Source organism: Pundamilia nyererei, unplaced genomic scaffold (genome assembly GCF_000239375.1).
Source record: "Pundamilia nyererei isolate P.nyererei 1_Seehausen unplaced genomic scaffold, PunNye1.0 scaffold00054, whole genome shotgun sequence".
Classification (NCBI taxonomy): Eukaryota; Metazoa; Chordata; class Actinopteri; order Cichliformes; family Cichlidae; genus Pundamilia; species Pundamilia nyererei.
In genome coordinates, this window is record NW_005187455.1 from 3159841 (window position 1) to 3185073 (window position 25233).

General features: G+C 37.5%; 1 protein-coding gene across 2 annotated transcripts; it reads left to right on the forward strand.

Moving 5' to 3' along the window:
• Positions 1–1554: 1554 nt before the first annotated feature.
• pank1a (pantothenate kinase 1a) lies at positions 1555–24651 on the forward strand. 2 transcript variants are annotated; one of them, XM_005733740.1, is made up of 8 exons: positions 1555–2478; positions 13859–14005; positions 14202–14407; positions 16051–16304; positions 17670–17846; positions 20118–20241; positions 21918–22043; positions 22199–24651. In XM_005733740.1, the coding sequence occupies exons 1-8, from the start codon at positions 2184–2186 to the stop codon at positions 22256–22258; spliced, it is 1389 nt and encodes a 462-aa protein (XP_005733797.1). In that variant the 5' UTR covers positions 1555–2183; the 3' UTR covers positions 22259–24651. The 2 variants fall into 2 exon arrangements, with proteins under 2 accessions (XP_005733797.1, XP_005733798.1); XM_005733741.1 differs by lacking the exon at positions 1555–2478 and adding an exon at positions 2844–3173.
• The last annotated feature ends 582 nt before the right edge of the window (positions 24652–25233 follow it).

Genomic DNA, 25233 nt, shown 5'->3' on the forward strand with positions numbered 1-25233 from the left:
AAAAGACAGGTGGCAGAATTGAAGATGTTGAGGTTTTCACTGGGTTTGACCCAATGACTGTATAAAAGATCTTTTATACAGTCATTGGTTTGACCAGAGTGGACACGATTAGAAAGGAACATATCAGAGGGACAGCTCGGGTTGAGTGGTTTGGAGACAAAGTTGGAGAGACAAGGCTGAGATGGTTTGGACATGTGCAGAGGAGGGTTATGGCACCTTTGCACAAGCCAAAACTACTTTGAGAAATAAAATAACTATTTAAAAAATTAATCACATTTTAATCCTGTTAACACAGATTTGTGTTTGCTGTAGAGGAATTTAAGTAGGGGCCTAAAACATTTCTGTAAAGCTGCAACTTTCCAGTTTCTACATAAACCTGGCACATTTCTTCAGATTTAGAACTTTTGCTTAAGTGCCGATTTAAAATATTTTCTTTGCTAAATGAATCCTGTTTTATAATAAGATTATAGGCAGTTAAATTACTATATTTGTTAAGCTAGTGTGATTTCAACAGAAATTTTGAAACAACACTGAATCTTTGCCAAAGGCTACATTCAGACAGCATATATTTTTGTTTAATTAACTTTGTGGGTAAGTAAGTAAGTAAGTAAAACGTTATTTATATAGCACCTTTCAAGATAAAAATCACAAAGTGCTTCACAGAAGCTAAAACCTAAAAATAAAAATCAACTAAAAGCAAGTTTAGAGGTCCACCACAGTCAGAGGATAAAACCCAGATTTATAAACTGTATAACAGGGAGCATGACGCCAACAGGAACAGTTTTAAGATAGTTTGGCTTTATCTTAAACTAGCTGGCCACATAATGGGGATTTTGAGATATGCTTGTTTATTGTGGCATGGTGGTCTCAATTATAGTGTAACTATAGTATTTCAAAGAGTGAAAGAGGGACTGCTATAACTTGTATCAATATATACACGTGACTGAGACTGTTCTAAATGCTCTGTGTATGGCTTCTAAAATTATGGGGAGTCCAATTGTAGCATATTTTATTTATGTATTTTAAACCTTTCATTGTATTTATCACGTAATGATATCAGTTTGTGGTGATGTGTCTGTAATGGGATATTTTATGCATTTCTTTTAAGACCTTTACAAACCGTCTTTCTGGTTTGCCGTCCGTATTAGTTGCTCTAGTCTGTAGTTTCTTTTTTCAAGCTGATATTGCTGTTTGACCTTTGTATCTTATCTGAACCGTGCTCATTATATAATGTTCTGTCCATTGTTTTCTCTTTGCCCCAATGTCTTACGTAAATGATTTTTTCTGGCTATTTATTATAGATTATTTTTTTAATAAAGTTTGTAGGAAATGGATTATAAGAGGGGCATAATAATAAAAAATATCAGATACTGATTTTAAATTATTCTGCGGCAAAAAATAAACAAACAAATAAACAAACAAAAAACACTGCTCAAAAGACAGATTTTTCAGTTGGATGTGCGTTTTTTTGCATGCAACTTCAGGGTCACTACGGTTCATTTTCATGACTGATACATTGACTGGCAGCTTTGTGCGCGCATCACGCGTGGAGAGGACTACGGGGAATGAGGCTGACGGCCAACGGCGACGCTTATAAATAAAGCGCCCACCGCTGCACGGAGTGGTACTGTAGACTTTAGTGAAGAGTAAACCAGCAGGGAGCGGCCGCAGTTCATTGTTGCATCGAAGGCGACGGGGAATGAGTCCATTCTTGCATGTCTCTGTGTTAAAGCGAAGAATTGCGGTGCATCTCCTGCAAAAAGCAGAGGAAACCGGTTAGAGGAGGTGAACAGGTTCAGGCCTTGACTGGAGGAGCTGATGTGACGTAGCAGTCCACCGACACACACGCGCGCGCCGGCTGCTGCTGCCTGCAAGGATCTCAGTTTAGGGAAATGACCGCGAGTGACCTCAAGGGAAACACTGTATTTTAGCGGCTGTTCGCAGTTTTGTTTTTACGGACATTATAGTAAAATATACGACACAATTTAGCCACATACTTTAGATTAAAATACGTTATATTTAGACGCTAGCTGGTCGCTAGACTGCCTCGTTACGTTGGAAGACGGGCTAGTATTAGCTGGCTAAGCTAAAGTAGCCGGGATAGACACTGCTAGCGGCTGGGGCTCTTACGTTTTGTTTCCCTCACAGATGCTAAGCTACGTTCGGCTAGGGTAGCTGCTGCCATGGATAAAGCCAAGTCAATGGTGGATAAGAAAGGAGCTTCGGGACCCTTTCATGTTAACAATGGGCAGAGCCAGAAGGTTTTTCACAGTCATGTCATGGTGGCCACTAACGGCAGCTGTTGCAGCAGCAGCAGCAGCAGCAATGCATTCGGCTCAAGCACCGTACCCAGCGGCAGCGGCACTTTTGAAAACATGCATCATCTGCACCGCGGGGATGATGCAGAGTGCAACGGGTCCCCGGCCAAGAGGTGCAGACTACGGAGGAGGACCGAGTCGGTGCGAAAACACAGACCCCGTAAGTTGATTTTTTTCGTTCTGACATGATTTTTCTGTATCTGCTGTCATTTGTGCCAAACATGAGCCGGGTAAATGCAATACCAACCGGCCGGTGTTTGCACAATCGTGCAGTGTTGCAATGACAGGAATGGAAACGCTGTCACTCAGCACGAGTTCTGCCTCATTGTTAACGATTAATAATTTATTATAACTGTGTTATCTGCTTCAGATCATACTGGTGTCCGATCAGAATGCGTTTCGAACTGTTCTGTCCAATCTTCAAGCCCTGCCGTCGCCAGGGAGACCCCCTTTTGTTTTTAATGAACCCTCAGGTTGCATTTGGAACGCTGTGATTGGTCGGTTTCTGGTGGTGAAAAAGCTCCTGATAAGTGGGCCTGGTTTACCGCAGCCAATAAGCACTGGACTCTTGTCTACAAGAGTCAGGGCGAATGAGCAGCAGTCCCGCCCCATTATTTACCGAGTATGTTCTGATGATGGGAGTAGGTTCATCCGGGTAAAGTTGGAAGTTTTAACAGAGAATGTGTGAAAGTCTCGTTTTATTCAACGAGCTAAGTATTTTCTGATCTCCGGGACTGAAGACTTTCTGCGGAGATACAGTTTTTAACGTTTTTCAGTTGTTGTTATTATTATTTTGTTCACACCGTGAGACGATATATTACACCATTATGAAACTCATAAATGAGAAGAAGCCTGGTAAGTTTTAGTTTAATTTTATTTGTTGGTACTGAGGATATCTAGGCATTACAATATATGTAGAATTACTCTTAATTACATGGACATAGCAGTCAGTAATGCTGTCGTGCACAGCTGATTCCCAGCCATACTTAAGCATTCAGTGAAAGCCACTGGGTTTGTTATGGCTGAGTGTGGCTGTCATGGTAAATCTCGTTACTGCTCTGTGGAGATGCTTGCGGAGTGACCACATGGACTTTTGAATGCCTTTGTTTATAAGTAAGCATGACAGCATTGCGTGAGTCTGTTAGAGAATATTTGGGAGAGACAAAGGCTGATGACATAATTCTTGGTTTTCAGTGGATTTTTTGTCACTTTAACCTGTTACAAGCTTGTTCTATATTAATCTCCTCCCTTATGAGATCTCAAATACACTATATGTACACATATTTTTAATAAGTGCTTGGTTTTGTTTGCTTACTAAGAAAACTGTTACATGTTGTTCTAATGCATTGCAATCTTTTTAAAAAGTGATGTGAGTATTGAAATATATTTAATTATGCTCTGATATTTAAAGTTCTTTCATTGTTACTTTGTCACAATATTTTTATAGTACTGCTACACTTTACTCACTGATGGACAGAAATCAACCCATAAAAAAGTTTTTATTATTATAGAATGACATTGCAATCTGTTTGAACGACTTATCAGAGAATAAATATTATCAGTTGTTATTCTGTAGGATGAAAAATCAAGTTCAAAAAGATAAGACAGAATAACTTCTTTTGGTTAGATGTACCCCTGCAGATGTATAGTATGTATTGAGGTTTGTATCTGTGAGTGATATGAGAAAAACTAATCAGAAATTCTGAAAATGACCATGATAAAATGTTACTGTAGAATAATATAACATACTTTTTATATTTCACATCTTGATCTGGCTTTCTGTGATAACTGGTGCATAAGTCATAAGAGAAGTGGTGCCACTGGGAAGAAGAACCTACACCAGAATTAGCCCGGATTACAACATTAAGGACTATTTCATCTGTAAACTTTGAAATGTCCGGTCAGAGCTGCTCTGCTTAATGGTTGAGTTATCCTTGGATGCAGGCCAGCCATTCTGTCAAACGGATAACTTTCTAAGCTTTTCTTCAGTGAGGGCTGAACCTGGAATGTGTTTCCCTCGGGGGTGTGATTTTTGAAGTGGTTTAAGGCTGGGGTTACTTTCGGGTAACACTGCCTGTAGTACCCTTTATTTGCACCAAAAGCAACTTGGCAGCAGTTAGCACATGCAGTTAACAACAAAGCAGAAACTTGTCTTCACAGTTTTATATTAGTTAATGTTTCAGTTTGACCTTTTAGTTTTAAACCAGCACATACGATTTTATCCTGTTTGTTCAAACAGGCATAAAGAGGTATTTGTATAAGTTATATAAGTTGAAGACAATGTTTCAATACAGTACAAATATACAGTAATTACATCCATTACTGAAGTGCACTGTCGCTCTCACCCCAACCAGGTGTGGCAGATAGTTGTCCCTCCCTGAGCCAAGTTCTACTGGAGAATTCTTTCTATTAAAAGTGAGGTTTTCCTTCCCACTGTCACCAAGTGCTTACTCAGAAGGCCATCTGATTGTTGGGGTTTCCTCTGTATTATTGTAGGGTTTACACTGTAAAGCACCTTGAGGTGACTTTTATTGTGAATTGGCAATTCAATAAAATTGAATTTAATATGTTTTAAGCTTAGTTAAATTAGTGTGAGGATCTCATACCAAAGTTTTCCTGAAACTGTTTTGGCATTTGTGTGTATGTCCCTTAATTAAGGGTGCACTAATTGTCATTTTTATTTTATTTTTGCCACTTTAGTAACAGAAAACATATATATCTTATATATAGAAGTGTCTCAAAAGCATTCTCACAAGTGAAACCCTTGATAGTCTTTGGATATATTCAGGTTGTGACTTTTTCATTTAATGTCAGAAAAAAACAGACAGACAGAAAAAGTAACAGTGTCATACCCAGTTTCAATCTCATTTGAGTCAGCCTGTTCAACCTGAGCATAATTTAGTAACATAGTTGCAGTGATAAAGAGATACAGGTTCATCCAGGTGTGCCACAGGTTCAGTCAGTGTTCTACTATTGCCTTATTTAATGGATTGTGACTAAGACATGATGACGAGTTTCAGTAAACGTTTAGGAAATTTGGGAAGGTGTTTCAGAGATAATGTAAATTCAGATAACGGGAAGTGCTTGACCTATGAAACCCAAAAACCAACCAAAACTTCTTTTCCAGACTGAAACTTCTCCTCCACGCTGAAACTATGTGGAGTCCTACAAGTCTTCTGATTTCCATTTCTAAAGAGTAGAAAAGTGCTATTTGCCTATATATGTCCCCATTGTCCCAGCGCACTTGAAGGGGTATTCACCCAATGAAAACTTGCTCCCATGCAGTCCCCCAAAATCCCAACTGCAAATTGCTGGTTTTTGATGATGTTGTGCAGTGGTTGAAAGCGGATTGGTTGACAAGTGTTCCAGAATAGAGAATGGTGTTTGACAGGAATGGGACAAGTGAGGGAAAAAAAGAGATATAATATAAAAAACATTAGGTATGAAAATTACACACAGTGGCTGCAGTGGACACACTTGGCCTCACTTCAGCTCTTTTATGCTATTACTTTACTCTTCTCTTTGGCTGGCTGACACCAGTAACAGCTCAAGGAAGAGTAGCCCACAGACCGGTTGTACCACATAATTTGTACACTGCCTCAATCAACAACATACAGGTAGAAAGTGGTCTGCAGCTGGTTTAAAATAGAAATAAGTTGTTTCCAGGGTGTGTGTGTGTGTGTATTTTATATTTGTGGTATACAAAATAAATTGCACAAAGAATAGTCTGCAATGAAAAAAGTAATTTCCTGTGATATCACAAATTGATACTTACAGTACAGAATCTGGAACAAGGGAATACTTGAGATTTAAATCCAGGATTTTTCTTTTATTTAAAAAAATTTGGTGGTCAACCATGAGATTTTTAACATACATTTTTGTTGAGAACATAACAAAAAAATACTCAGGCTTTTGTTTATTGAGGTAAGACAGACTCAAGGCCAGCCTGCCCATGAGGAAACATGAAACCAGACAGACCAGACTATGTGGTAACAGCAGATGATGCTTCAAATAATGACAAAGATTTCTCAGTAATAAATTGATTGTGTTGTTGTATTGGATATAAAAATACACATCTAAGTAAAGTTCAAGTGTGAGAAATGATGGATGTAATTAAGTGTTAGCAGTAACAGTGAAGGTGATGGCGGTACTTCTCTAATTGTAACTATAATAATATGTAGGTAATAGGTAATAGTAAAAGTAAAGTGGATGCAAAAAGAGATGAAGATAATGGTAAAACTCTTAATCTTAAGACTTTAGAATATCCAGAACAAAACATCCTTATTATCGTCGTACGGCTGTTTACATCATCCCAGAATATAAAAAAGGCAACCTCTGGTTAGCATTGTAACGTGTTAAAATCTTTTAAATGAAAAAAGATGTAATCTGTGACCTGAAGTAATGCCCTGTCATTACTAACAGTAAATATATTGTCTAGGGTATGCAATAGTGTACCTTTTTAGGCTCTCTCACTCATTTTTGTCATGCAGGGCAAAAGCAATACTTTTGTGTCATTCCCTCTTCTTTTTACATAATTTGCTTCCACACACATACAAACACCAAACCCTTCTTTGAAACCTGAGCTTAAAGGTGAAGCAATGAGAAATGTTATATGTATGTTAGTGTGTGTGTATGTGAAATCTGTGTATGAAATCTGTGCATGTCATGGGGACATGCAGTGCAATATCGGTGTTTGTTAGGCCAAGGACCTTTTACCTACATCTACACAAATCAGTCTTCATGCCCCAACCTTGGGCAAAGTGTGTTTGTGTTATATGGCTCTGTATGCTCTTTGAAGCCTTGAATAAGTCAGGTGTTCCTGACTACTTGTTTTTTGATGACCCTGAAATTGCTAAAGAGCAACTCGTAGAGAGATTTAAATGCTTTGGATACCTTAAATAACTTTCTACATAATAGTAAAAGAGTGATGGAAACAGCTAACAGTAGTTTTCCTATTTGCCTTGCAGTGAATCAAGTTTCAGTATGTAATGAAATCCATCCACTCAACCATCCATTTTCTTCAACTTATCAAATTCAGGGTTCTGGTGGTGCTGGAGCCTATCTCATCTATCATAGTGTGAGGGGGCAGGGTACAACCTGGACAGACTGCCAGTCTATCACAGGCATGTCCATGAAATTCAACAATAACAAAAAAAGTACTCAAATGACTAGGCTATAAATTCATATTTGCTAATAGAGCAGGGCGATATGACCAAAAATATTTATCACAATATACATTTGAAAATTTGCGATAACTATATAACTGATGATATAATTGACACTAGACAAAATACTTTACAACTCCACAACTTAAACAAGCAGCTGTTTTTTATGTGCATTAAACTTATATAAAAATTTAACAGTGCAAATGCAAATTCCTTGCTGACAGTTTAACCAAAAGGCATTTCCAGTGGAAATTGGCCTGCCTACGGTAGCCGTAATGCTCCGACAATCCATCAAGTGGTGCGGGTTCGTAGCTTAGCAAAGTCGTACTAATTCTGATTCGTGTGTTTCATTCAACGTTCCGCTTTCGCCCTTCTCATTCTCGGTCACCGCCATGCTTTTTCCGCCATGTGCGTATGAAAACAAAGGCACTGTGCATGCGCGTTTTACCCATATTCTATCGCGAGATTTCATTTTCTTATCGTTGCCCAACATTATACCGGTATTACCGTGAAAGGTATGATATGGCCCAGCCCTATTTGCTAAAAACATTTCTCCCAGGAAAGCATCCTCGCAAGTTGGAGATAAAGACACCCTCAGGACAAAACGGTGACATATCAGTCAGGAAATGCATTTTTCATGAAGTGGAAACTTTGTCCCAACACAGCCAATGTTAACATGTTAGAAAAAGTTGGTGGTAGTCTGTCTTGACCTATTGTGCCAAGCTGGCAGAAGGGAGCATTTGTATAAACAGTATTTTTTGCGTTTAGTTAACTTTATATCTCTTTGATATTCTTTATTTTTTATTTATGCTTTATTTAGTTACAAAGTTCCTGAAGACATACCAGGTCTCTTCTTTTAAGAAGTCCAAGTCAAATAGGCAGTGCAAAAGGTTACTGAAAGAACACAAAAGTAACAAAGAGAAATGGTAAAACAAGAGGGGCTTTACAAACCTTAATGCATTTACTAACAACTTTAATCTCTGCTATCTAATGTCCCCAAACTTTGGATTTACAGTCTTTTTAGCCTCTGATTTCCACACACAAAATTGATGGTGATTGATGACTACCTGTGCTCTATTAGTTCTGTTTCCCATTGATGTAGTGGCCTTGTTGAATAAAATGTAGCATCCCTCATTGAAATCCAAAGAGGTCCCTTTGTTGCTCTTTCCTCTTTTTCCCCTGTCCACTAAGCCCTAAAAGCCCACTTTTAGACACAACCTCAGAAGAACTGTAAAGCTTAATTTTTAATTTTTATCCTCTCTAAGATTGAGTACATTTATGATAGACTGAGGTGGTATGGAAACTGTCCGGGTGGTCTGTCAAATTAAAAAGGGATTTATTTTTTTTGCTTTAAAAAAAAAAAAAAAAAAAATCATGGATGCTGTGTTTTTTTGGGCCAGGGGTAGAGGGACCTTTCCTACTTGTGATCAGCTTGAAGTTGAAAAGCTAGTACTTCTGACTGAATGAGGCGTCAAATAGTACGGATAATTTGCACATTTGTGAAGGCTTCATTAATGCTGAACAATATTTTATATTTTATGGAACAGTGTCTTCTTCAAGAAAGGGCTTATTTAGAAGAATAATGCCACACTAAATTCTCCATGTAATACAACAGCATGGATCTTTCATAAAAGACTGCGGCTGGAAATGTAGACCTGTCACTTATTGAAAGCATTACAAAATGAAAAGTATAACTGAACTGCTGAGCAGCTCATATCCTTTATTAAGAAAGAAAATTGGTCAAATCAGTTCCCAAATAGTTAGTTTTGTTAAATAAATGCAATGCAGTATCATGTAATCAAATGGAAGCCACAACTTCTCATTTTCAACATTTAATATCTTGTCTTAATGACAAAGTCATTTTCAATTATTGCATTTTGGCATTACATTTTGTACATTATCGCCAACAGGCTTCAAAACAGGGTTACAGTTTTCTCTTACAATGTATTTGTGATTTTTGCCTCTTGTTCAAGGCAAACACCAGTGTTGCAGGCGCTGTGCCTGATACTTGGCTGCCCATGTAATGGGCCAAGCAATTTCAGTGCTGCTGATGTCAGTGACATATGACATCAGCAGAAGGGGCTGGAGCTTGAAACACCAAGCTTGCAATTAGTGGACACTCTGCTGTACCATCTGAACCATAACTGACATCTTCCTTACTAACATTATTATTGTGGCTTAAATGTAGTTTAAAGAATTTCCACAATGACAACATAAAACCCTAAAAAGGGAAACAAGAAGTTTGTAGTTTTCACACAGATCAATAAAAAGTCACAGCAGTGATGTTAACATAGTTAGAGTCTCCAAGCAGCTCAAAATTGATAAAATTTAATTTTATCTCAGGGAGGAATTCATGATTTTTACAGTGTAATGTTAAATAAATATGTTTGTTTGTATAAATTTAAATTCTGAATTTGAATAATGTCATGTACTGCTTGTGAGTTTGTTTTTTGGCTGGGATTATGGAGAAAAACATGACTGTCACTTGAGACAGACCCTGTCATCTACCCTGGCTGGCTAGCTTTCATTTTGTCAGAGTGGGTTCATTTCTTCGAAGGTGGAAGGCAGAAATGCTAGTAACAATCCATAATACTTGTGCAATTTTACTTTCTCTTTTAAACCATTAATCTTGATCTCAGTGGTGAGAGCTGCTGTCTCTATTATAAGCATGTATTTCCTTTATTAAAAAACCAGAAAAAGAAAAAAAAATTCTCTTTGTTTGGCAGGATAAAATGATAGTAATGAATCTAAGAATCATTAGTGTCACACTCAACAAGAGGGATGTTTGAGTTAAAAATCTAGCAGGTGAGATTTCCACAGCAGGCATTGGAAAATCAATGTCTGTCAGTTCTTATTTACAGACATGAGAGAAGGTCACTGGGTAAGAGGGCACAGTGGCAAAAAAGTGCACTAGACAATGTGGTGGGTGACTGAAAGGCATTAGCCACTGTAGTGGAGTTGGAGCAGGTGTAGCGTTGGGTTATCAACAGATAACCTTAACAGGGCTAAAAGTCATAGAGTTGGTTTTGGTTCCTATTAGTTAGCTCAGTTTTCAATAGACAAAGGTGTAAAAGTATTGCACGAGTTTACATTCTTCTGTGCAAATCATTTTATAGATATTAAAAATAATGTGAAACCTGAGTAACCTTTGGTTATGACAGTTTGCTGACATTAAAAGCAATATTAGTGGTATATCATTTACAAAGCCTATCCTTTATGTGTTCAAAAGAAAGTAGATTTTAGTAGGTGTAAAAGTGGAGACTGTGACGTAGTTTCATCAAAAGTGAGATGTTATACTAAAGAGATTAATACTGAAGTTACTGTTGCGCATTCACTTTTCTGACAAACCGTAAACAGTATCGTATAAGGACACATCCCCCTACAGGATCTGCTTGGCCAAAACCATTCCACGAAGTCTTGGTGCACAGTTTTTGTGCTGATGTTTACTCTGAGAGGGTGGTTTGGAACCCTATAGTTATTGAGTCAGCAGAGCACTCGTGACTTTTACACACTAAGATCCTCAGCTCACAGCAACCCTGTTCTGTAAGTCTTTATGGTCTGCCATTTTGTGGCTGAGTTGCTGTGGTTCCTAAACCCTAGCACTTTGCAATAATACCACTTACAGTTGATTGTGGAATTTTTACAAGGGAAGACATGCAGCAAACTTAGTTTTTGCAATCTTGGCATCCTGTTACAGTACCACACTCGAATTCAGTGAGCTCTTTAGAACGACACATTCTTTCTCAAACATTTTTAAAGGCAGACTACGTTGTTAGGTGCCTAATTTTATACACCTGTGTATAAAACCTGTGGATTTAAAACACCTGAATTCAAAGATTAAGACATTTGGCCCAATACTTTTGTCTGTATAGTATGTCAGTTTGACATAATTTACCATAAACATTAGATCAAGGGTCACATGTGCATATGCTTGTGTTGCTAACACTAATTGCTAACAAATCATAAAGTATGTGTTTACAAGTGATCATCCTCTGAAGTGGAATCCTCAGCTTAGCTGAAAGTGGACTTTGCCTCAGTAAGCCAGACATTCAGTCTGTTCCCTTCACTGGTCAGTTGTGAAATAGTCACTTTGATCATCATGCAAGGGCCACAGTAAAGGCGCAGAGAGGGCAGTGAACAGTCACATGCTGACCTTTTGAAGTCCAAATGGTGGTAAATTAGTTCAGTGTTTAACTACTACTGTCATGAAGGTAAAGAGTCAAATATATCAATGTTCTAAGTCTGATTTACTTGGATTTGAAACAGTTAATTAATGAATTATTTATGAATGTTGTATTTACTATTTATTCTTTGTGTTATTATTGAGAGTTTTTGAAATTGATAGGAAACTGATGACTGCAGGGACACATTCTTTTTACAGTTAAGTGATTAATCATATGCTGAACTTCTATTCAGAGGTAGCTGCTTCAGTAGAGAAGCTTACTGATCAACATTTACTCTCATTGAAGGTTTAAAATAAAATGTGTTCTTAGCATCTAACAGTATTCAGTGAACCAAATCCAAGTTTATACGCCTGGAGTCTTGAATTGCTTATTCTATATTTACAGGGAAATATATATTGCTCAGAATGGAAATCAAGCTGATGTATAAAGTAAGGACACATCACAAGTGTCAATGTTTGGGTCATACATCTCATAATAAACTGATCAGCCGAGGGGTTATAGAAGCATGCTTCATTTGTCATCTGTGTTTCTGTAGGATTTTTTTACATGTGAAAGACATTATATATTGTCTCAGTGTGCTGTTTACCAGTTATGTACTAAATGGTTGGCTTCAACACATTCTTTTGTTCAATGCTGCCTTCCACAGCAACACAGTTTAAGTGAGCATGGTTGTCTTGAACACTAGCACATGGTTTCCATTGTTCCCAACTACACACTAAATGATACAGCCAGTATTAAATGTCATGTGCGAAACCTTCCTTTTCATATTTGTCTTGCCTCTCTACAGCGCAGCAAAACCTTAAAACTAAACTTGAGGTATGCCGAGTGTTTTTCCTCTCATTTAGCTTTGTGTAACCTCATTTTGTTATCAAACCATTCTTACCAAAATTTCAACCAGAACTTTTCTCTTTGCTGAAGTGCCAATGCAGTTAGCTTCTAAAAATAGAAATACATTTTGTATGTCTTGAGAAAAATCAATAAGAATACAATTTGATGTATTGTTTTTGCAGGCAAATATCCGTTGCTTTGTGGTGAATTAAAAACATCCTGCAGTATCACTTATGTCATCCTGGCCATGTAAATGTTAATTTAATTAAAGTGACTGACAGATGAGAAACAAGGGAAAGCTATAAGGAGGAGTGGAAGAGAATGAAGCTGGAAGAAGATGGTGTTCACTAAAATAAAAAGCTGAAAGGACAAAAAGGAAAAATGTGTGGTGAAAGGCAAGAAACTCCAAATGAGAGAATGCTGATGGAGATGGAGGAGGGGAGGAAGTGGGAAAGGTCGAGAAAGGAAGATGGATGGTGTGTATGAGACTGTGATAAAGGCTGAGAGGTGGAGAGGAGAGGAGAAGCTAAGGGAAAGAGAAAATAGGAGGCTGAACAGTGTATGAGATACCGAGCGAACAGGAGATGATGGGGAGTGGTAACTGTTTCTATGGCAATCTTGTTGTGCTGTGGTAGCTTTTTTTCCTAGCCAGTGGTGCTGGAAGATTTTCATTTTTTTGTGCTGAACTCAGTGTTCTACCCAAAAATATCAAGTCCAGATTGTTTCCCCTTGCTCGAGTGTTGTTGTTTTTTTGCAGCATTCGATGTACAGTGTTCCTACTAAAACCATCCTGGAAGCAAGATTACTGTCTTGGCAATTTGGACATCGTAACTGCCTTTGGGCAGTTATTTTGCAACTCCTATCTAAATGAACGGGGAGACATTAGTAATAAACTCCATTGATAGAATTACTGGAATTTGCTTCATTTCCTTTATTCATTCCTTTATTATGATATCCATAGACTTGGATAATAATGATCACATCACAGTTGAAAGTGTTATGATTCACAACTGCATGTATCTGTGCAGCAACACAGTTGGCTCATATGTTTCCTGCTTTAGCTTTTAATTGGCTTTTGGCAAAGGGATTGGGGGATAAATGCCTTGCCGTTATTGAGTTCTTCCATAGATTTCTATTAAGGATTATTACTCTGAGTCTCTGGTGCTTATTTCATGCAGCTTTGGTCTAGAGCACATCATGGTTCAGGGGTATGTCCTTATCATTTGCAAAGGAAATAGGCCTGTATTTATTTTTTATTAGCATAACAACCAGAATTCAATATGTTATGCAAAAATGTCTGCATAATGTCTTGTTTTCCTTTTTAAAGTAACAGTTTACTTGTCTTTTCCATTACCTTCTCTAGCCTTCCCCTGGTTTGGTATGGACATTGGTGGGACTTTGGTCAAGTTGGTGTACTTTGAGCCAGTCGATATAACTGCAGAGGAAGAACAGGAGGAAGTGGAAAACCTCAAGTCAATCCGCCGCTACCTCACCTCAAACGTTGCCTATGGTATGACTATTTACACATGCAGATGGATATAGGTATCTCTCACTGATATATTTTACAGTTTTACAATTTATGAGATGAATTTTGTTATCAGCTTCAAATTCAGCTTTTGGGTCACTTGAGTGTTCAAAAGAAATTAAAAGCATAACACAAATCAGGAGGCAATACCATATGGTAAAATTATTCTTTCCTTATTCAGGTAAAACAGGTGTCCGTGACGTTCACCTGGAGCTGAGGAATATGACCATGTGCGGCAGGACAGGAAACCTGCACTTCATTCGCTTCCCAACACAGGCCATGCCCCGCTTTATTCAGATGGGACGGGATAAGAACTTCTCTAGCTTGCACACAACACTCTGTGCCACTGGAGGCGGGGCTTACAAGTTTGAGAATGAGTTCAGAATGGTGAGTGTGCAGTATATACAGAGATAACATCTCAGTATCAGTGGTACTGATTAAACATTGTGACATAATTACAGTGAATAGTTGATTAATCAAATACTTAGTTGATTGAAAATAGATATGTGGTGTAGTGGTTACCACATTCGCCTAACATGTTAAAGTTCCCCAGTGCAAGATTGGGAGGAGACACAAATCCTTCATGTCTGAAAATCTGTGTCAATTCAAATATACAGATTAATTCACGGTGGTTAACCTTTGCAAATAACGGCAGATTTAGAGTTTTGTGCAGTGACTCTTTATACAGCCCACGACGTAACCAATGCAAGCAACCAGCACTATTGCAAGGATTCATACTTTGCGTGGTGCAATAAGTGTTAATTACATTTTGGTCATGTCCTAGTATTTTACAGTATTTGTTTTTTTGTTTTTTTTTACCTCCTAGGACCTGGCGTCCACATATGTGAACATCACATTTTTGGTTGTCAAGACCAAAATACTAAATTTTGCTCTACAAGGGCCTGATATCCACTTACGAGGACATTATACTGCCACTGTTCTATCAAAATTTAAAACGAATGTCCTCTTATGTGGATCTCATTTTTCTTAGAAACAAAAATCAGGTTAAAAAGAAAAAATCAGGTAATTCTTTGTTTTTACATTCATCAGGTCCCAATCAGCCCAAATAGCAAAGAGAAATTGAAAATGCATGCCATTTTTCTACATCTTTGTCCATTCTGATAGTTTCAGCAGTCTCTCTCCAGGAGTTTGCTGGTAGTCGTGACTACTTTTATTGAGGTTTTGATTATTTCTTATATTGAGGTGACTTTTAGTCTCTCACTGATCCATTCAAAAGTTGCAGTGAAAAAGTAGCTGGAAATACACAGGAGTAACCACCTGTACAGAACAAGCAAAGGGAATTTACATTTCTAGGGAGGTCAATATCAGTTTGTGGCATATAGGGTTTCAGAAGGGGCCTTTTTTTTTTTTTTGTCTTTGGTGCCCATTTTTGATATGTTAATTCAAACTCTAGATAAACAATCAAGAAAATGGTTAATAGATGAATAAATGGGACAAAAAGTGCAAAAAATCTAAGTCATTTGTTTACAGAATCGTGTTTCAATGTAATTTCATCAGAAATTCTTGCCTTCCCTCACAGTACCCTTTTACCTAGGTTCATTGACCATGTCTGCACTTCAGCAGGATCAGTGAAATCTCTGACACTGCACAAACTGTGCTAAATGTCATCAATTCAACCCCAATGTGTTTTAAAATATTTTAATGTCTCACGTCTACACTCATGTTTTTTTTCTTTATCTCTAAAAGTCATAGCCCATAGTTCTTGGGCTCTACTATTTTCTACAAGCAACCAGTTTTCTTCTTAATTTTTACGCCGTTACCATCATGCCAATTTACAGTAATCCACATTGTATACTTTTATAGGAATGTTGATAGTCTAGTCTGCATTTGGATAAGGAACTTTTTAATTTTTAAAGACCATTTTCAGTGAGGTTTTGAAAGTCATTTTAATACTATACAACTGACAAATCAAGGGTTTCAAGGAATGTTTTACTTTAAATAATCAGGAACAATTTAGCAGATAAAGTAGTGCCTTATCAATGTTTTAAACCTCCTACATTTGTGAGCAGATGGCTGACCTGGAGCTGCTTAAGCTGGACGAGCTAGACTGCTTGATTCGTGGTCTGCTGTTTGTCGATCGGGTAGGCTTCAACGGACACCCTGAGTGCTACTACTTCCAGAACCCATCAGACACCCAGAGCTGTGTGAAGAAGCCCTGCACTTTGGACAACCCCTTTCCTATGTTGCTGGTCAACATTGGCTCAGGAGTCTCCATACTGGCTGTGTACTCAGAGAACAACTACAAACGGGTGACTGGTACCAGGTGAGGAGAATGGGAACCTCTTTAATGGTGCACACAGAATATTTATAAGCAGAGTGGAAGAATATAATAATATGAATATAATTTTTGAAAATTCAAATTAGATAAGTTTTAAGATAATTAAAAAGTGTTTATTTTTATTTTTCACTCAATAATAGAATATACACATTATTCTTCACATTAACAAACTTGTTAAAAAAATGTTTCTATAACCCGGCTGTGAAATAAACTCATTGTTTGAAGCAAAATTTATGGAAGAAAAAGTGCCAGTGATAGAAAATAGGTGCTGTTTCAACCAAGTGATTTCCAACCTAATAAACAACAGAAGGATTACAGCTGTTTGTTGTTGTGGTGAACTCCTCTTAAGCCCTACATCCGTGTTCTTTGAACATGAAGTTCTGCATGAGAAGTATTTTTCAAGAGTATGTGCAAAAGGTGAAGGTGGCACTTTTATGGCTTTAGTAGATCTAGCAGATATGCCAGACTCAGTTGCTTGAGTTGCGACAGTCATATTCATTATCACCTTGTGTACCTTAGTACTTACAAAGTAGTAGAACTAGATATGATCATAGAATGAACTGTAAACATTTGTAAGAAATTGAAGTTACTTCTACCCATTATGTGTTGTACAAAGAGTTTTTTCCTTTGATGATATTAGGATTTACTCAGCCTCCTGAGTATTCTGTAATACAGTGAAATCATATTTGACCTTATAAACAAATCTTTTCAACTATGGCCAGTCGCTGTTGTCGCAGTGTACCTCTGGTCATTCTTTACTTCCTTGTTCTGTAAATGGCAAGTGTGTCTTATTGCAGCTACTCACCGTGACATCAGTGTTTATGTGTGTTTGTGTGTACAGCCTCCATCTGAATCTATTGCACTGTTCCAGGAAGAGAAACATGATCAAACAGAATTCACTTGTTGTGGGTGTGAGTAGTGTGGGCTAGTTGAGGCACAAAGGCTTTATACATTAATGTTGTATAAAGTATTTTATTTCAAAACAGCTGTCTCGTGTTGGCTCTGTTTCTCCTCACTTATTCTGGCACCAACTAGGTGTTTATTTTGTAGCATATTTTAATCGAATGTATTTATATAGCCAGTTTAAAAATATTCTCTAGCATATGCAAAGATGCAAAGAAAAATAAAATGAATAATATGGAGTTTAAATAAAGACATAAAAGTATAAAAACATAGTAAACTAGGCCTAGGACTTGACATTTGTTCCAAGGTTGGAGTTGATATGGGCATTTTTTGTGTACTGTCAGTGTTAAAGTGTTCACACTATTTCAATTGCTTCGTTAAACTTCAGTAGCATTTTTCTCCCTTCTTTTTCTTTGATCTATAATTTATGTTGTTTACACCCTTCAGTCTGGGAGGTGGTACATTCCTGGGGCTTTGCTGTCTGCTCACTGGCTGCGAGACGTTTGAGGAGGCTTTGGAAATGGCTAGCAAAGGTGACTCTACAAATGTGGACAAACTGGTGAAAGATATCTATGGGGGAGACTACGAGCGATTTGGTCTACAGGGCTCTGCTGTAGCATCCAGGTAACATCTCTTTTTTTTCTTTCTATATTTAAAGCTTCTTGTTTTTGTTTTTTAGCGGTACAATGAAATACAGACTGATCCCAGGAGTGTTTGTATACATACTATAAAATAGACAATAAATAGAACAGTGTGATGCAATGAACAGAGCTGTGTTTGGTTTGTATTACTGAACTTTGACCAGGATGCACATCTTGTATTTGTCTGGTTGTCCGGTGTCTTCGCTTCTGACATGATAATGAAAACCAGTGAATTCATGTGAAACTGAACATTTTAGTTAAGTGCATTTCATGATTTAGTAGCTTGGAGAACCAGCTTTAGAAGCACTAACATGAAGTAAGCATTATCTCTGACTATCTGCTTGACATTAAGAGGCCTGTCCCACCAAGTCTGGACTTTGACTGGGCCGTTGCAACAGCTTGATTGTTTTATTTCTCAGGTGTTCTGTTTGCTTGGGATCATTGTCCAGTTGCATGTCCAAATTGGGGCCACGTTTTAAATGTTAGACGGATGTCCTCACATTTGACCTACTTGTTCAGTCTTTTTCTTATTGTAGTGAATTTTAACATGCTAACTGAGGCCTGTAAAATCTGAGATGTAGCTCTTAGGTTTCTAGCATGTCCACTCCTAGGAATATTGTGGCAGTGTGTTAAAACAAACTTGAACACTCCAGAACAGCAAACTGGCAAACCATCTGCTTTTATATAGGTGATCACAGCTGCAGATGATTTATAAAAAATTAATCTGTTGCATTTGATTAGGAGAGTCTGTCTGCTCTTTATTTCTGTGGAAGCAATAAGAGTGTACTGTAGTTTTCACAATGTTATGCTGTTTCACATGACACTGTTTATGTAACACTTGTAATTTTTGTAGATGTCACAGGAGATGTTATAGGAGCTTATTTCAGCTGGCTGCACTGCATCTGTGGTGGACTGCATTGTTTACTGTTAAAATACTATTTGGTTATTGTAACTAGGGCTGTGCGATATGACCAAAATCTCATATCCCAATATAAGACATCTATCGTCCGATAACGATATAAATCACAAAAATTCAAAATTTTCTGAAAATTCTGTGAATCTCGGGCAGCTCGACTTGCGTGAAGTGTTTCAAGCTGGGTGTTGTGTACCTGGAGTCGAATGTTTTAACCGATGCATGATACTATACATTTTTAGACATAAGTTGTAACGGCTGCGGTTTTCTTTGTGAGTATTTATTACACGGCGTGCTGCGGGGAAAAGCCTGTTCTAACGTTTGAGTCTAAGGTTTATTTTTTAGCACCTGACGGCTCTTTTTTCTCATCCGTAAATACTCTGCATACTCTTTCACGTGATTTAGTTTATTTTGAAAAGTCTCAACAGGATCTTGAGCTTTATTGTGAAAGGTTTATGTGGAAAATAAATAAGCAGACATGGAGGGTTTTACCATCGTCGTTGTTAACGACAACGCATAAAAAACAGGCACTTGTCCATCGGTAGCGTGGTTATATTAAATATAAGAGAAAGAGAGAACTTTAAGAAATTAATATAGCCACTACAGTGACCATCAAAACGATGAAAAAATATTGCCGTAAACAGTTTATTTTGCGACACCACAAAACAAACGATAGCAATGTTTTTATATCGTCATCCGATATATATCGTTATATTGAGCAGCCCTAATTTTAACTATAAAAGATTAATAAAATGGGGAAAAAACACGTTGTAGATGCAGATACAACACTAGAGTAAATCTTAATCTGATTAAAAGCTGGAAAACCTAAACTGATATTTACTCACTAAAATGCACACCTGATTAATCAATAATCTAATTGTGTAAAGTGGATGAAATTGCCTTGGAACTTGATGAGTGAGCTAAAAGCTCTGATTTATGTGCTCACATAAATTGCTCATTTAGCACAATGAGATAAGAGGATAAATTATCCAAAATTGTGTGGACATTGTTTAATTGCAAAAAAAAAGCAAAAACATACCAATAAATGAACAGTTAGTTATAAATATTTTACACAGAGACACACTGTGCTCATGTTAAACTGAATTTACCATGTATACAGTAAACCTGCAGCTCTGGGTCCAAAGTTGATCCATAAAGCATTGTAAAAACACATGTAACACCCAGTGACAGTTGCTTCAAAAGGTTTTTAAATAATTTATGGGTTCACTTTTTTTTTTGTTTCCGTTTTTTGTTTGTTTGGTTTTTTTAATGTGAAGAGTTAATCAGACTTTGAGGAAAATGTCTTTTACATGTTGGGTTTTTTTATGGTCTCTTTTATAGTTTTGGTCACATGATGAGCAAAGAGAAGCGAGACAGCATCAGTAAGGAAGACCTGGCCAGAGCCACTCTGGTCACCATCACTAATAACATAGGATCCATAGCACGCATGTGTGCAGTCAACGAGGTACACACACACACACACACACACACACATGCTGAATCAGTCAACTATACCCAGCTAATCATAACAGCCATATAAAGGTTATGTAATACAGATACTTGCATGAGTTTATCTACTGTTTCATAAACCTCTAAGATAGTTTCTTTGAGTTCTTAGAAACAGACACCCAGACCAGAATTTAGTCATTGCATCACCCATCGGCACTCCTACACCTAAACTACTCTTTACTGGCTACTCAGGATTACCAAAAACATAAAATCAACTAATTGTTCTTTACAAACACATTCAAAAGTTACATCTTATGGCTTGCTATAGCTATTTAACAATAGAAAAGAAAAGTTCTTTGTTGTTGTGTGTGTCCATGGTGGTGGGGGGTGGAGCTTTTTTTTTTTGTTTAGTTTTTTTGTTTTTGTATTTTTAGAAGTCCAAATATATTCCTTAATTTTAAGTTTTGGGGTTTTTTTTGGTAAGGTTGCTGGATTTGTTTATATTTTAAATCATGCTTATGTTTTGGGGGGTTTTTTGCTGGCAAAAACAAAATCACCAGATTTCACACTTATGTTGTAATATTTTGTAAATAGCCAGCTGTAAGCTATAAAACAATTCTGGGATTGGGGTTACTCGTACTATGTGACAACAATTTATTAGTTTTAATAGGCAACTGTAAAATTAATTTAAAAACCAAAACCATAGCAGCTAAAGCTGAAGTAAAGGACCAGTCTGGAGTATTTCTACATGCTGTGAGCTTCTTTACAGTGTTGCCTTGTGGCATGGCGATCAAGCAGCATTGTACAGGGCTATCACTGCATGCAGAGCTGCAGCGAAGAAAAACGTGCATATATAGGGTTATGGAGGGTTTCTTTTAAATGACTTCTGAAAGCCTTAGTAATAAAATTAAGACCCGCATTTTATCATAAACAAAAATCTTGATAACTGGATTTTAGTCCTATATTTGACCATTATATTGGCAAAGAATTGTGCTGTTTAAGCTACATCGACAAACACAAAGTTACCCTGCTAAATTTTCAGGAGGAATTACATACTTGCATACACCACAGCAGGATGTTTTTCAAGATTTTTGTGTCTTTGGTATTCTACCAGATTTCATCAGTGTTTGTTTATTGGTTCTCTAGCACCACCATGTGGTGGTGCTAGAGAACCTTTATTTTATTTATATTTTCTTTATTACTATATTTGCAGATTATATGCCTTTTATTATAGTCAGTTTTTAATCAAATTTGCATGGCATGGATTAACTGTCAATGTCATAAGAAACATTTACCTTTAAAATATTTTATTTCACCAAATGAAAGACCTGGGATTTAGTATCACTTTGGTGACCGTGTCCAGGGACAGAGCGGAGAAAAATAAGAACTCTGCAGTTCATTATTCCTTGTTAGGTTATATGTAAGAATTTTAGTGTCACACTAATAAAGGATTTTCAAAGCCTATAAAAATATTAGATCTAAAAATTAAGTATATTGGCTGAACTCTTGATAAAGAGAACATAACCTAACATTTTTTATGTGTAGCTATTTATGAGTCATTACTAAGATGACAGGAGTGTTTAGAAATGACCTTTCTTCATTATCAGAACAATTTGTGAATTACTTGTTTAAACTCTTGTTTGTTGGGTCTCAGTTTCTCTAAAATTATTATTTTCTTCTTTTTCTCATAAGAAAATTGAGCGTGTGGTGTTTGTTGGGAACTTCCTCCGTATCAACACAGTGTCCACCAAGCTGCTAGCTTATGCCATGGACTACTGGTCCAAAGGCCAACTAAGAGCTCTCTTCCTTGAACACGAGGTGAGCAAACGGCTGTCCTTTTATTAAATTAAAGCGATTGCTTAATGTGTTTATAATAATTATAATCATTATATTTACCCTCAGAAACAAACCACTGGTTGGTTACATGATAAAAGCCTATAAGATATATTTATGTGCTTGTCTTTTTGCTCCAGGGTTACTTTGGAGCTGTGGGAGCACTGATGGAGCTGCTCAAGACAACAGAGGACCCCTGAAGGAAATTCTGTCAGGACAACATCAACTCTTGACAAGACGATGTCACCTGCCCTTGAAGGCCGTGATGTCTTAATGCTGTGACATCATCAACTTTTGAAGCTGCTGAAAGGTCCCATTCGTCGAGGCCACAAAAGGAACACTAAGAGAGAACACAGAAACTGATAAAAGCCATTTTTAATAATTTAACACCTGTAAATAACAATGACCTCTAATATTCATCTCTTAAATTTCCCATCATCCCCCTATCATAGACGTTTAATATTGTAATCTTTTATTTATGGTTTCCGTTAATGGGGTCTGCTGATTCGTGTAATCAGCCCTATGTCAGGAAGCAGAGACAAAAAGTATTTTGGTGTATTTTGTTATTGTGTTTGTGTGAATAGCTACTGTAGCATTACATCCTGGGGACAGTAGTGCGCCGGGAAACAATTTGTGCAACAGTTCTTTAAAATGGGATACCTTTGCAGAAGAGTTAACTGCTGAATGAGGGATTTGTACCACCAGCAACTCAAGGAAACATCACCTTTGGGCAGCTGTGGTTGCCGGTTTGTTGCACAAAAAGTAGCCCATTGCTCTACTGTTTCTGCAGAGTGCACTGAAGCCAAAACCTGTTGAGATTCATACTTTACCTGCCTCCTTCAGCTCCAATGGGAAGCAAAAAAACAAACAAACAAAAAACGGTCTTTATTTTGCTCTACTGCATATGGCCTTTGCTTTTTGTTTGTCTCTCCTTTGTCTGCCTATATGTAAGCAAAACTAGCACCACCAGATTGCCATGCATGCATACTCAACCTGCTGAGTTTAGTGTTAGGTGATGGGACCAAGACGTTGTCTTCCAACAGATTGCAGTGCATCATTGATTTCTGTTCTGTTCTGTTCTGATTGGCATCGCCAGAACTACTGTTAAGGACCCAGTCTGACTCGGCTGCTTGTGTTTGTGATGTATGAAATACTTGATCTGATCTTTATATTTATTTCTGTTTTTCTTTAACTTCCCTGTTTTCTGTCAGTGTCAGGAAGATGGAAGCTTCATTCATCCTTTTCTGGCTTTTCTGCCACGCTGATGCCTTGTTTGGGGATTTGTAGTGTGAGTTTAATAAATGTTCAGACTCAGAATCCCAACATAAAAAATAGTTAGCTGATGATGCAAAGGTAAAGTGTCAGTTTGGGGGAGACAGCTAAAAGTCATCCCAACATGTTAGACTGTTTACCATTCTGGTGCCGACACTGTTGGTAGCTGTTTTAGGTTTGGACCATTAATTGTATTTTCCCCCAAACCCCAATTACTCATCTCTAAAAACAAGCACTTACAGAATTTTAAGAGTTGCCCAACATTCCCAAGAATTTTAAACAGGTACTTTATGCTTGCTGTGAAACAACCATAAAAACCTGGAAAATACCTAAATCCAAATTGTCTAAATTGAAATAATTGGTGAGTATTAGCCACAATTATGTGGTAGACTTTGAACAGAGAATGGGCTTCGTATGCTATTGCTGCCTGTTTGCACTGATCTAAGTCTATATTGACACTAGCACTATAAACAAGTCTATTTTTAACACTTAGGGTAATACCCATAGGATCAGAGACTCAGACCCTTTGAACCGAGAGCCAGTCCAGATTTCTGCACTGAGGTAACCGGGGCTGAAATAACACACTTGTATATTTATCATATACTTGAAAATGGCACATAGAGCTTTAATATGTAATAATTTAGCATTGCCATTTTTTAAAGGAAACATAGCGTGATCTGCGATTATTTGAGAATGCTGAAACTTAGTTAACATGAGCGCATGTTTGCATGGACACAGGAAAGGTTTGTGTTATTTACTAAGCTTAGAAACAACAGTTGTAGGGAGACCCACTACTAGTAAGTTTTCCATTTGCTATAAGAATTGTATAGTGTTTTTCGAGAAACAGACCACAAGTGTATTACGCTGTTATGTCCCACCCATCTTCACTTCCTAGCCTGAACCTTTCCAGCCTTTCTTTTTATCATAAAAGCAGCTAAGCTATAAAGCTGGGCAAAGCAGGAAATACTGTCCACTGTTTTATATTAGGCGTAACTGTCTACCTGCCTTTACTCTCCCAAATAGGAACTATGCGCTTTACGCAATTTCGAGTTAGTCGTCGCTTAATTCGCCTTCAATCATTAGACTTTTTATCAACACTCACACCTCCAGCTGTGTTCAGTATTGCGGATTTTTGTGAAAATCTTACCTACAGTACCTGAATAACACAGATATAAACTTAAAATTACAAGGGTAAAATCCTAAGGATCTAGCTTAATGTAGCCTACTAAAGTATTCTGAACATTTTATTGACAAATATTGTCCCCACTTCACCATCTAACACAGCGGTCCCCAACCTTTTTTGCGCCACGGACCGGTTTATGCCCGACAATATTTTCATGGACCGGCCTTTAAGGTGTCGCGGATAAATACAACAAAATAAAACCAGTGCCGGTACCGAAAAAAAGAAAATTTATTCATGACACACGTGAAAAGACCAAGGAAAACCGAGTAAATGATAACAAAATAACGCTGAAAACCGATAAAACCCTTGAAAACTATACATTTCACACCTGAGCCTCAACTCTCGCGGCCTGGTACCAAACGACTCACAGACCGGTACCGGTCCGAGGCCCAGGGGTTGGGGACCGCTGATCTAACATACACACTGACTACACTTTGACCCTGACCCTTAAGCTGCTTTGCTGATCTGTTTGTGTTTAACACATAGGAGGGTAGGATCATAGACCACTTTTTGTGAAACGTTTATTTTAAACTGACACCCATAGTGCAATAACATCTAAAAAGATTTTCTTGTGAATTGAAAATACATCATTGTTTCCCATTTGGTGATTGAACAGAATCAAAATAGATAATTATACTTTTTTTGTGACAAATGGTTTGGGTTATCTGTCTCATTGTAGTCCAGCCAGTGTGATTCATATTAAAAGTTTGTATTCAATTT

Bases quoted from the DNA above. Each gene is read 5' to 3' on its own strand.
- pank1a (XM_005733740.1), top strand. From the start codon at position 2,184: ATGGATAAAGCCAAGTCAATGGTGGATAAGAAAGGAGCTTCGGGACCC. The intron at 17,847-20,117 runs GTAACATCTCTT...TCTCTTTTATAG, and splicing joins GGCTCTGCTGTAGCATCCAG to TTTTGGTCACATGATGAGCA. The intron at 20,242-21,917 runs GTACACACACAC...TTTTCTCATAAG, and splicing joins GCATGTGTGCAGTCAACGAG to AAAATTGAGCGTGTGGTGTT.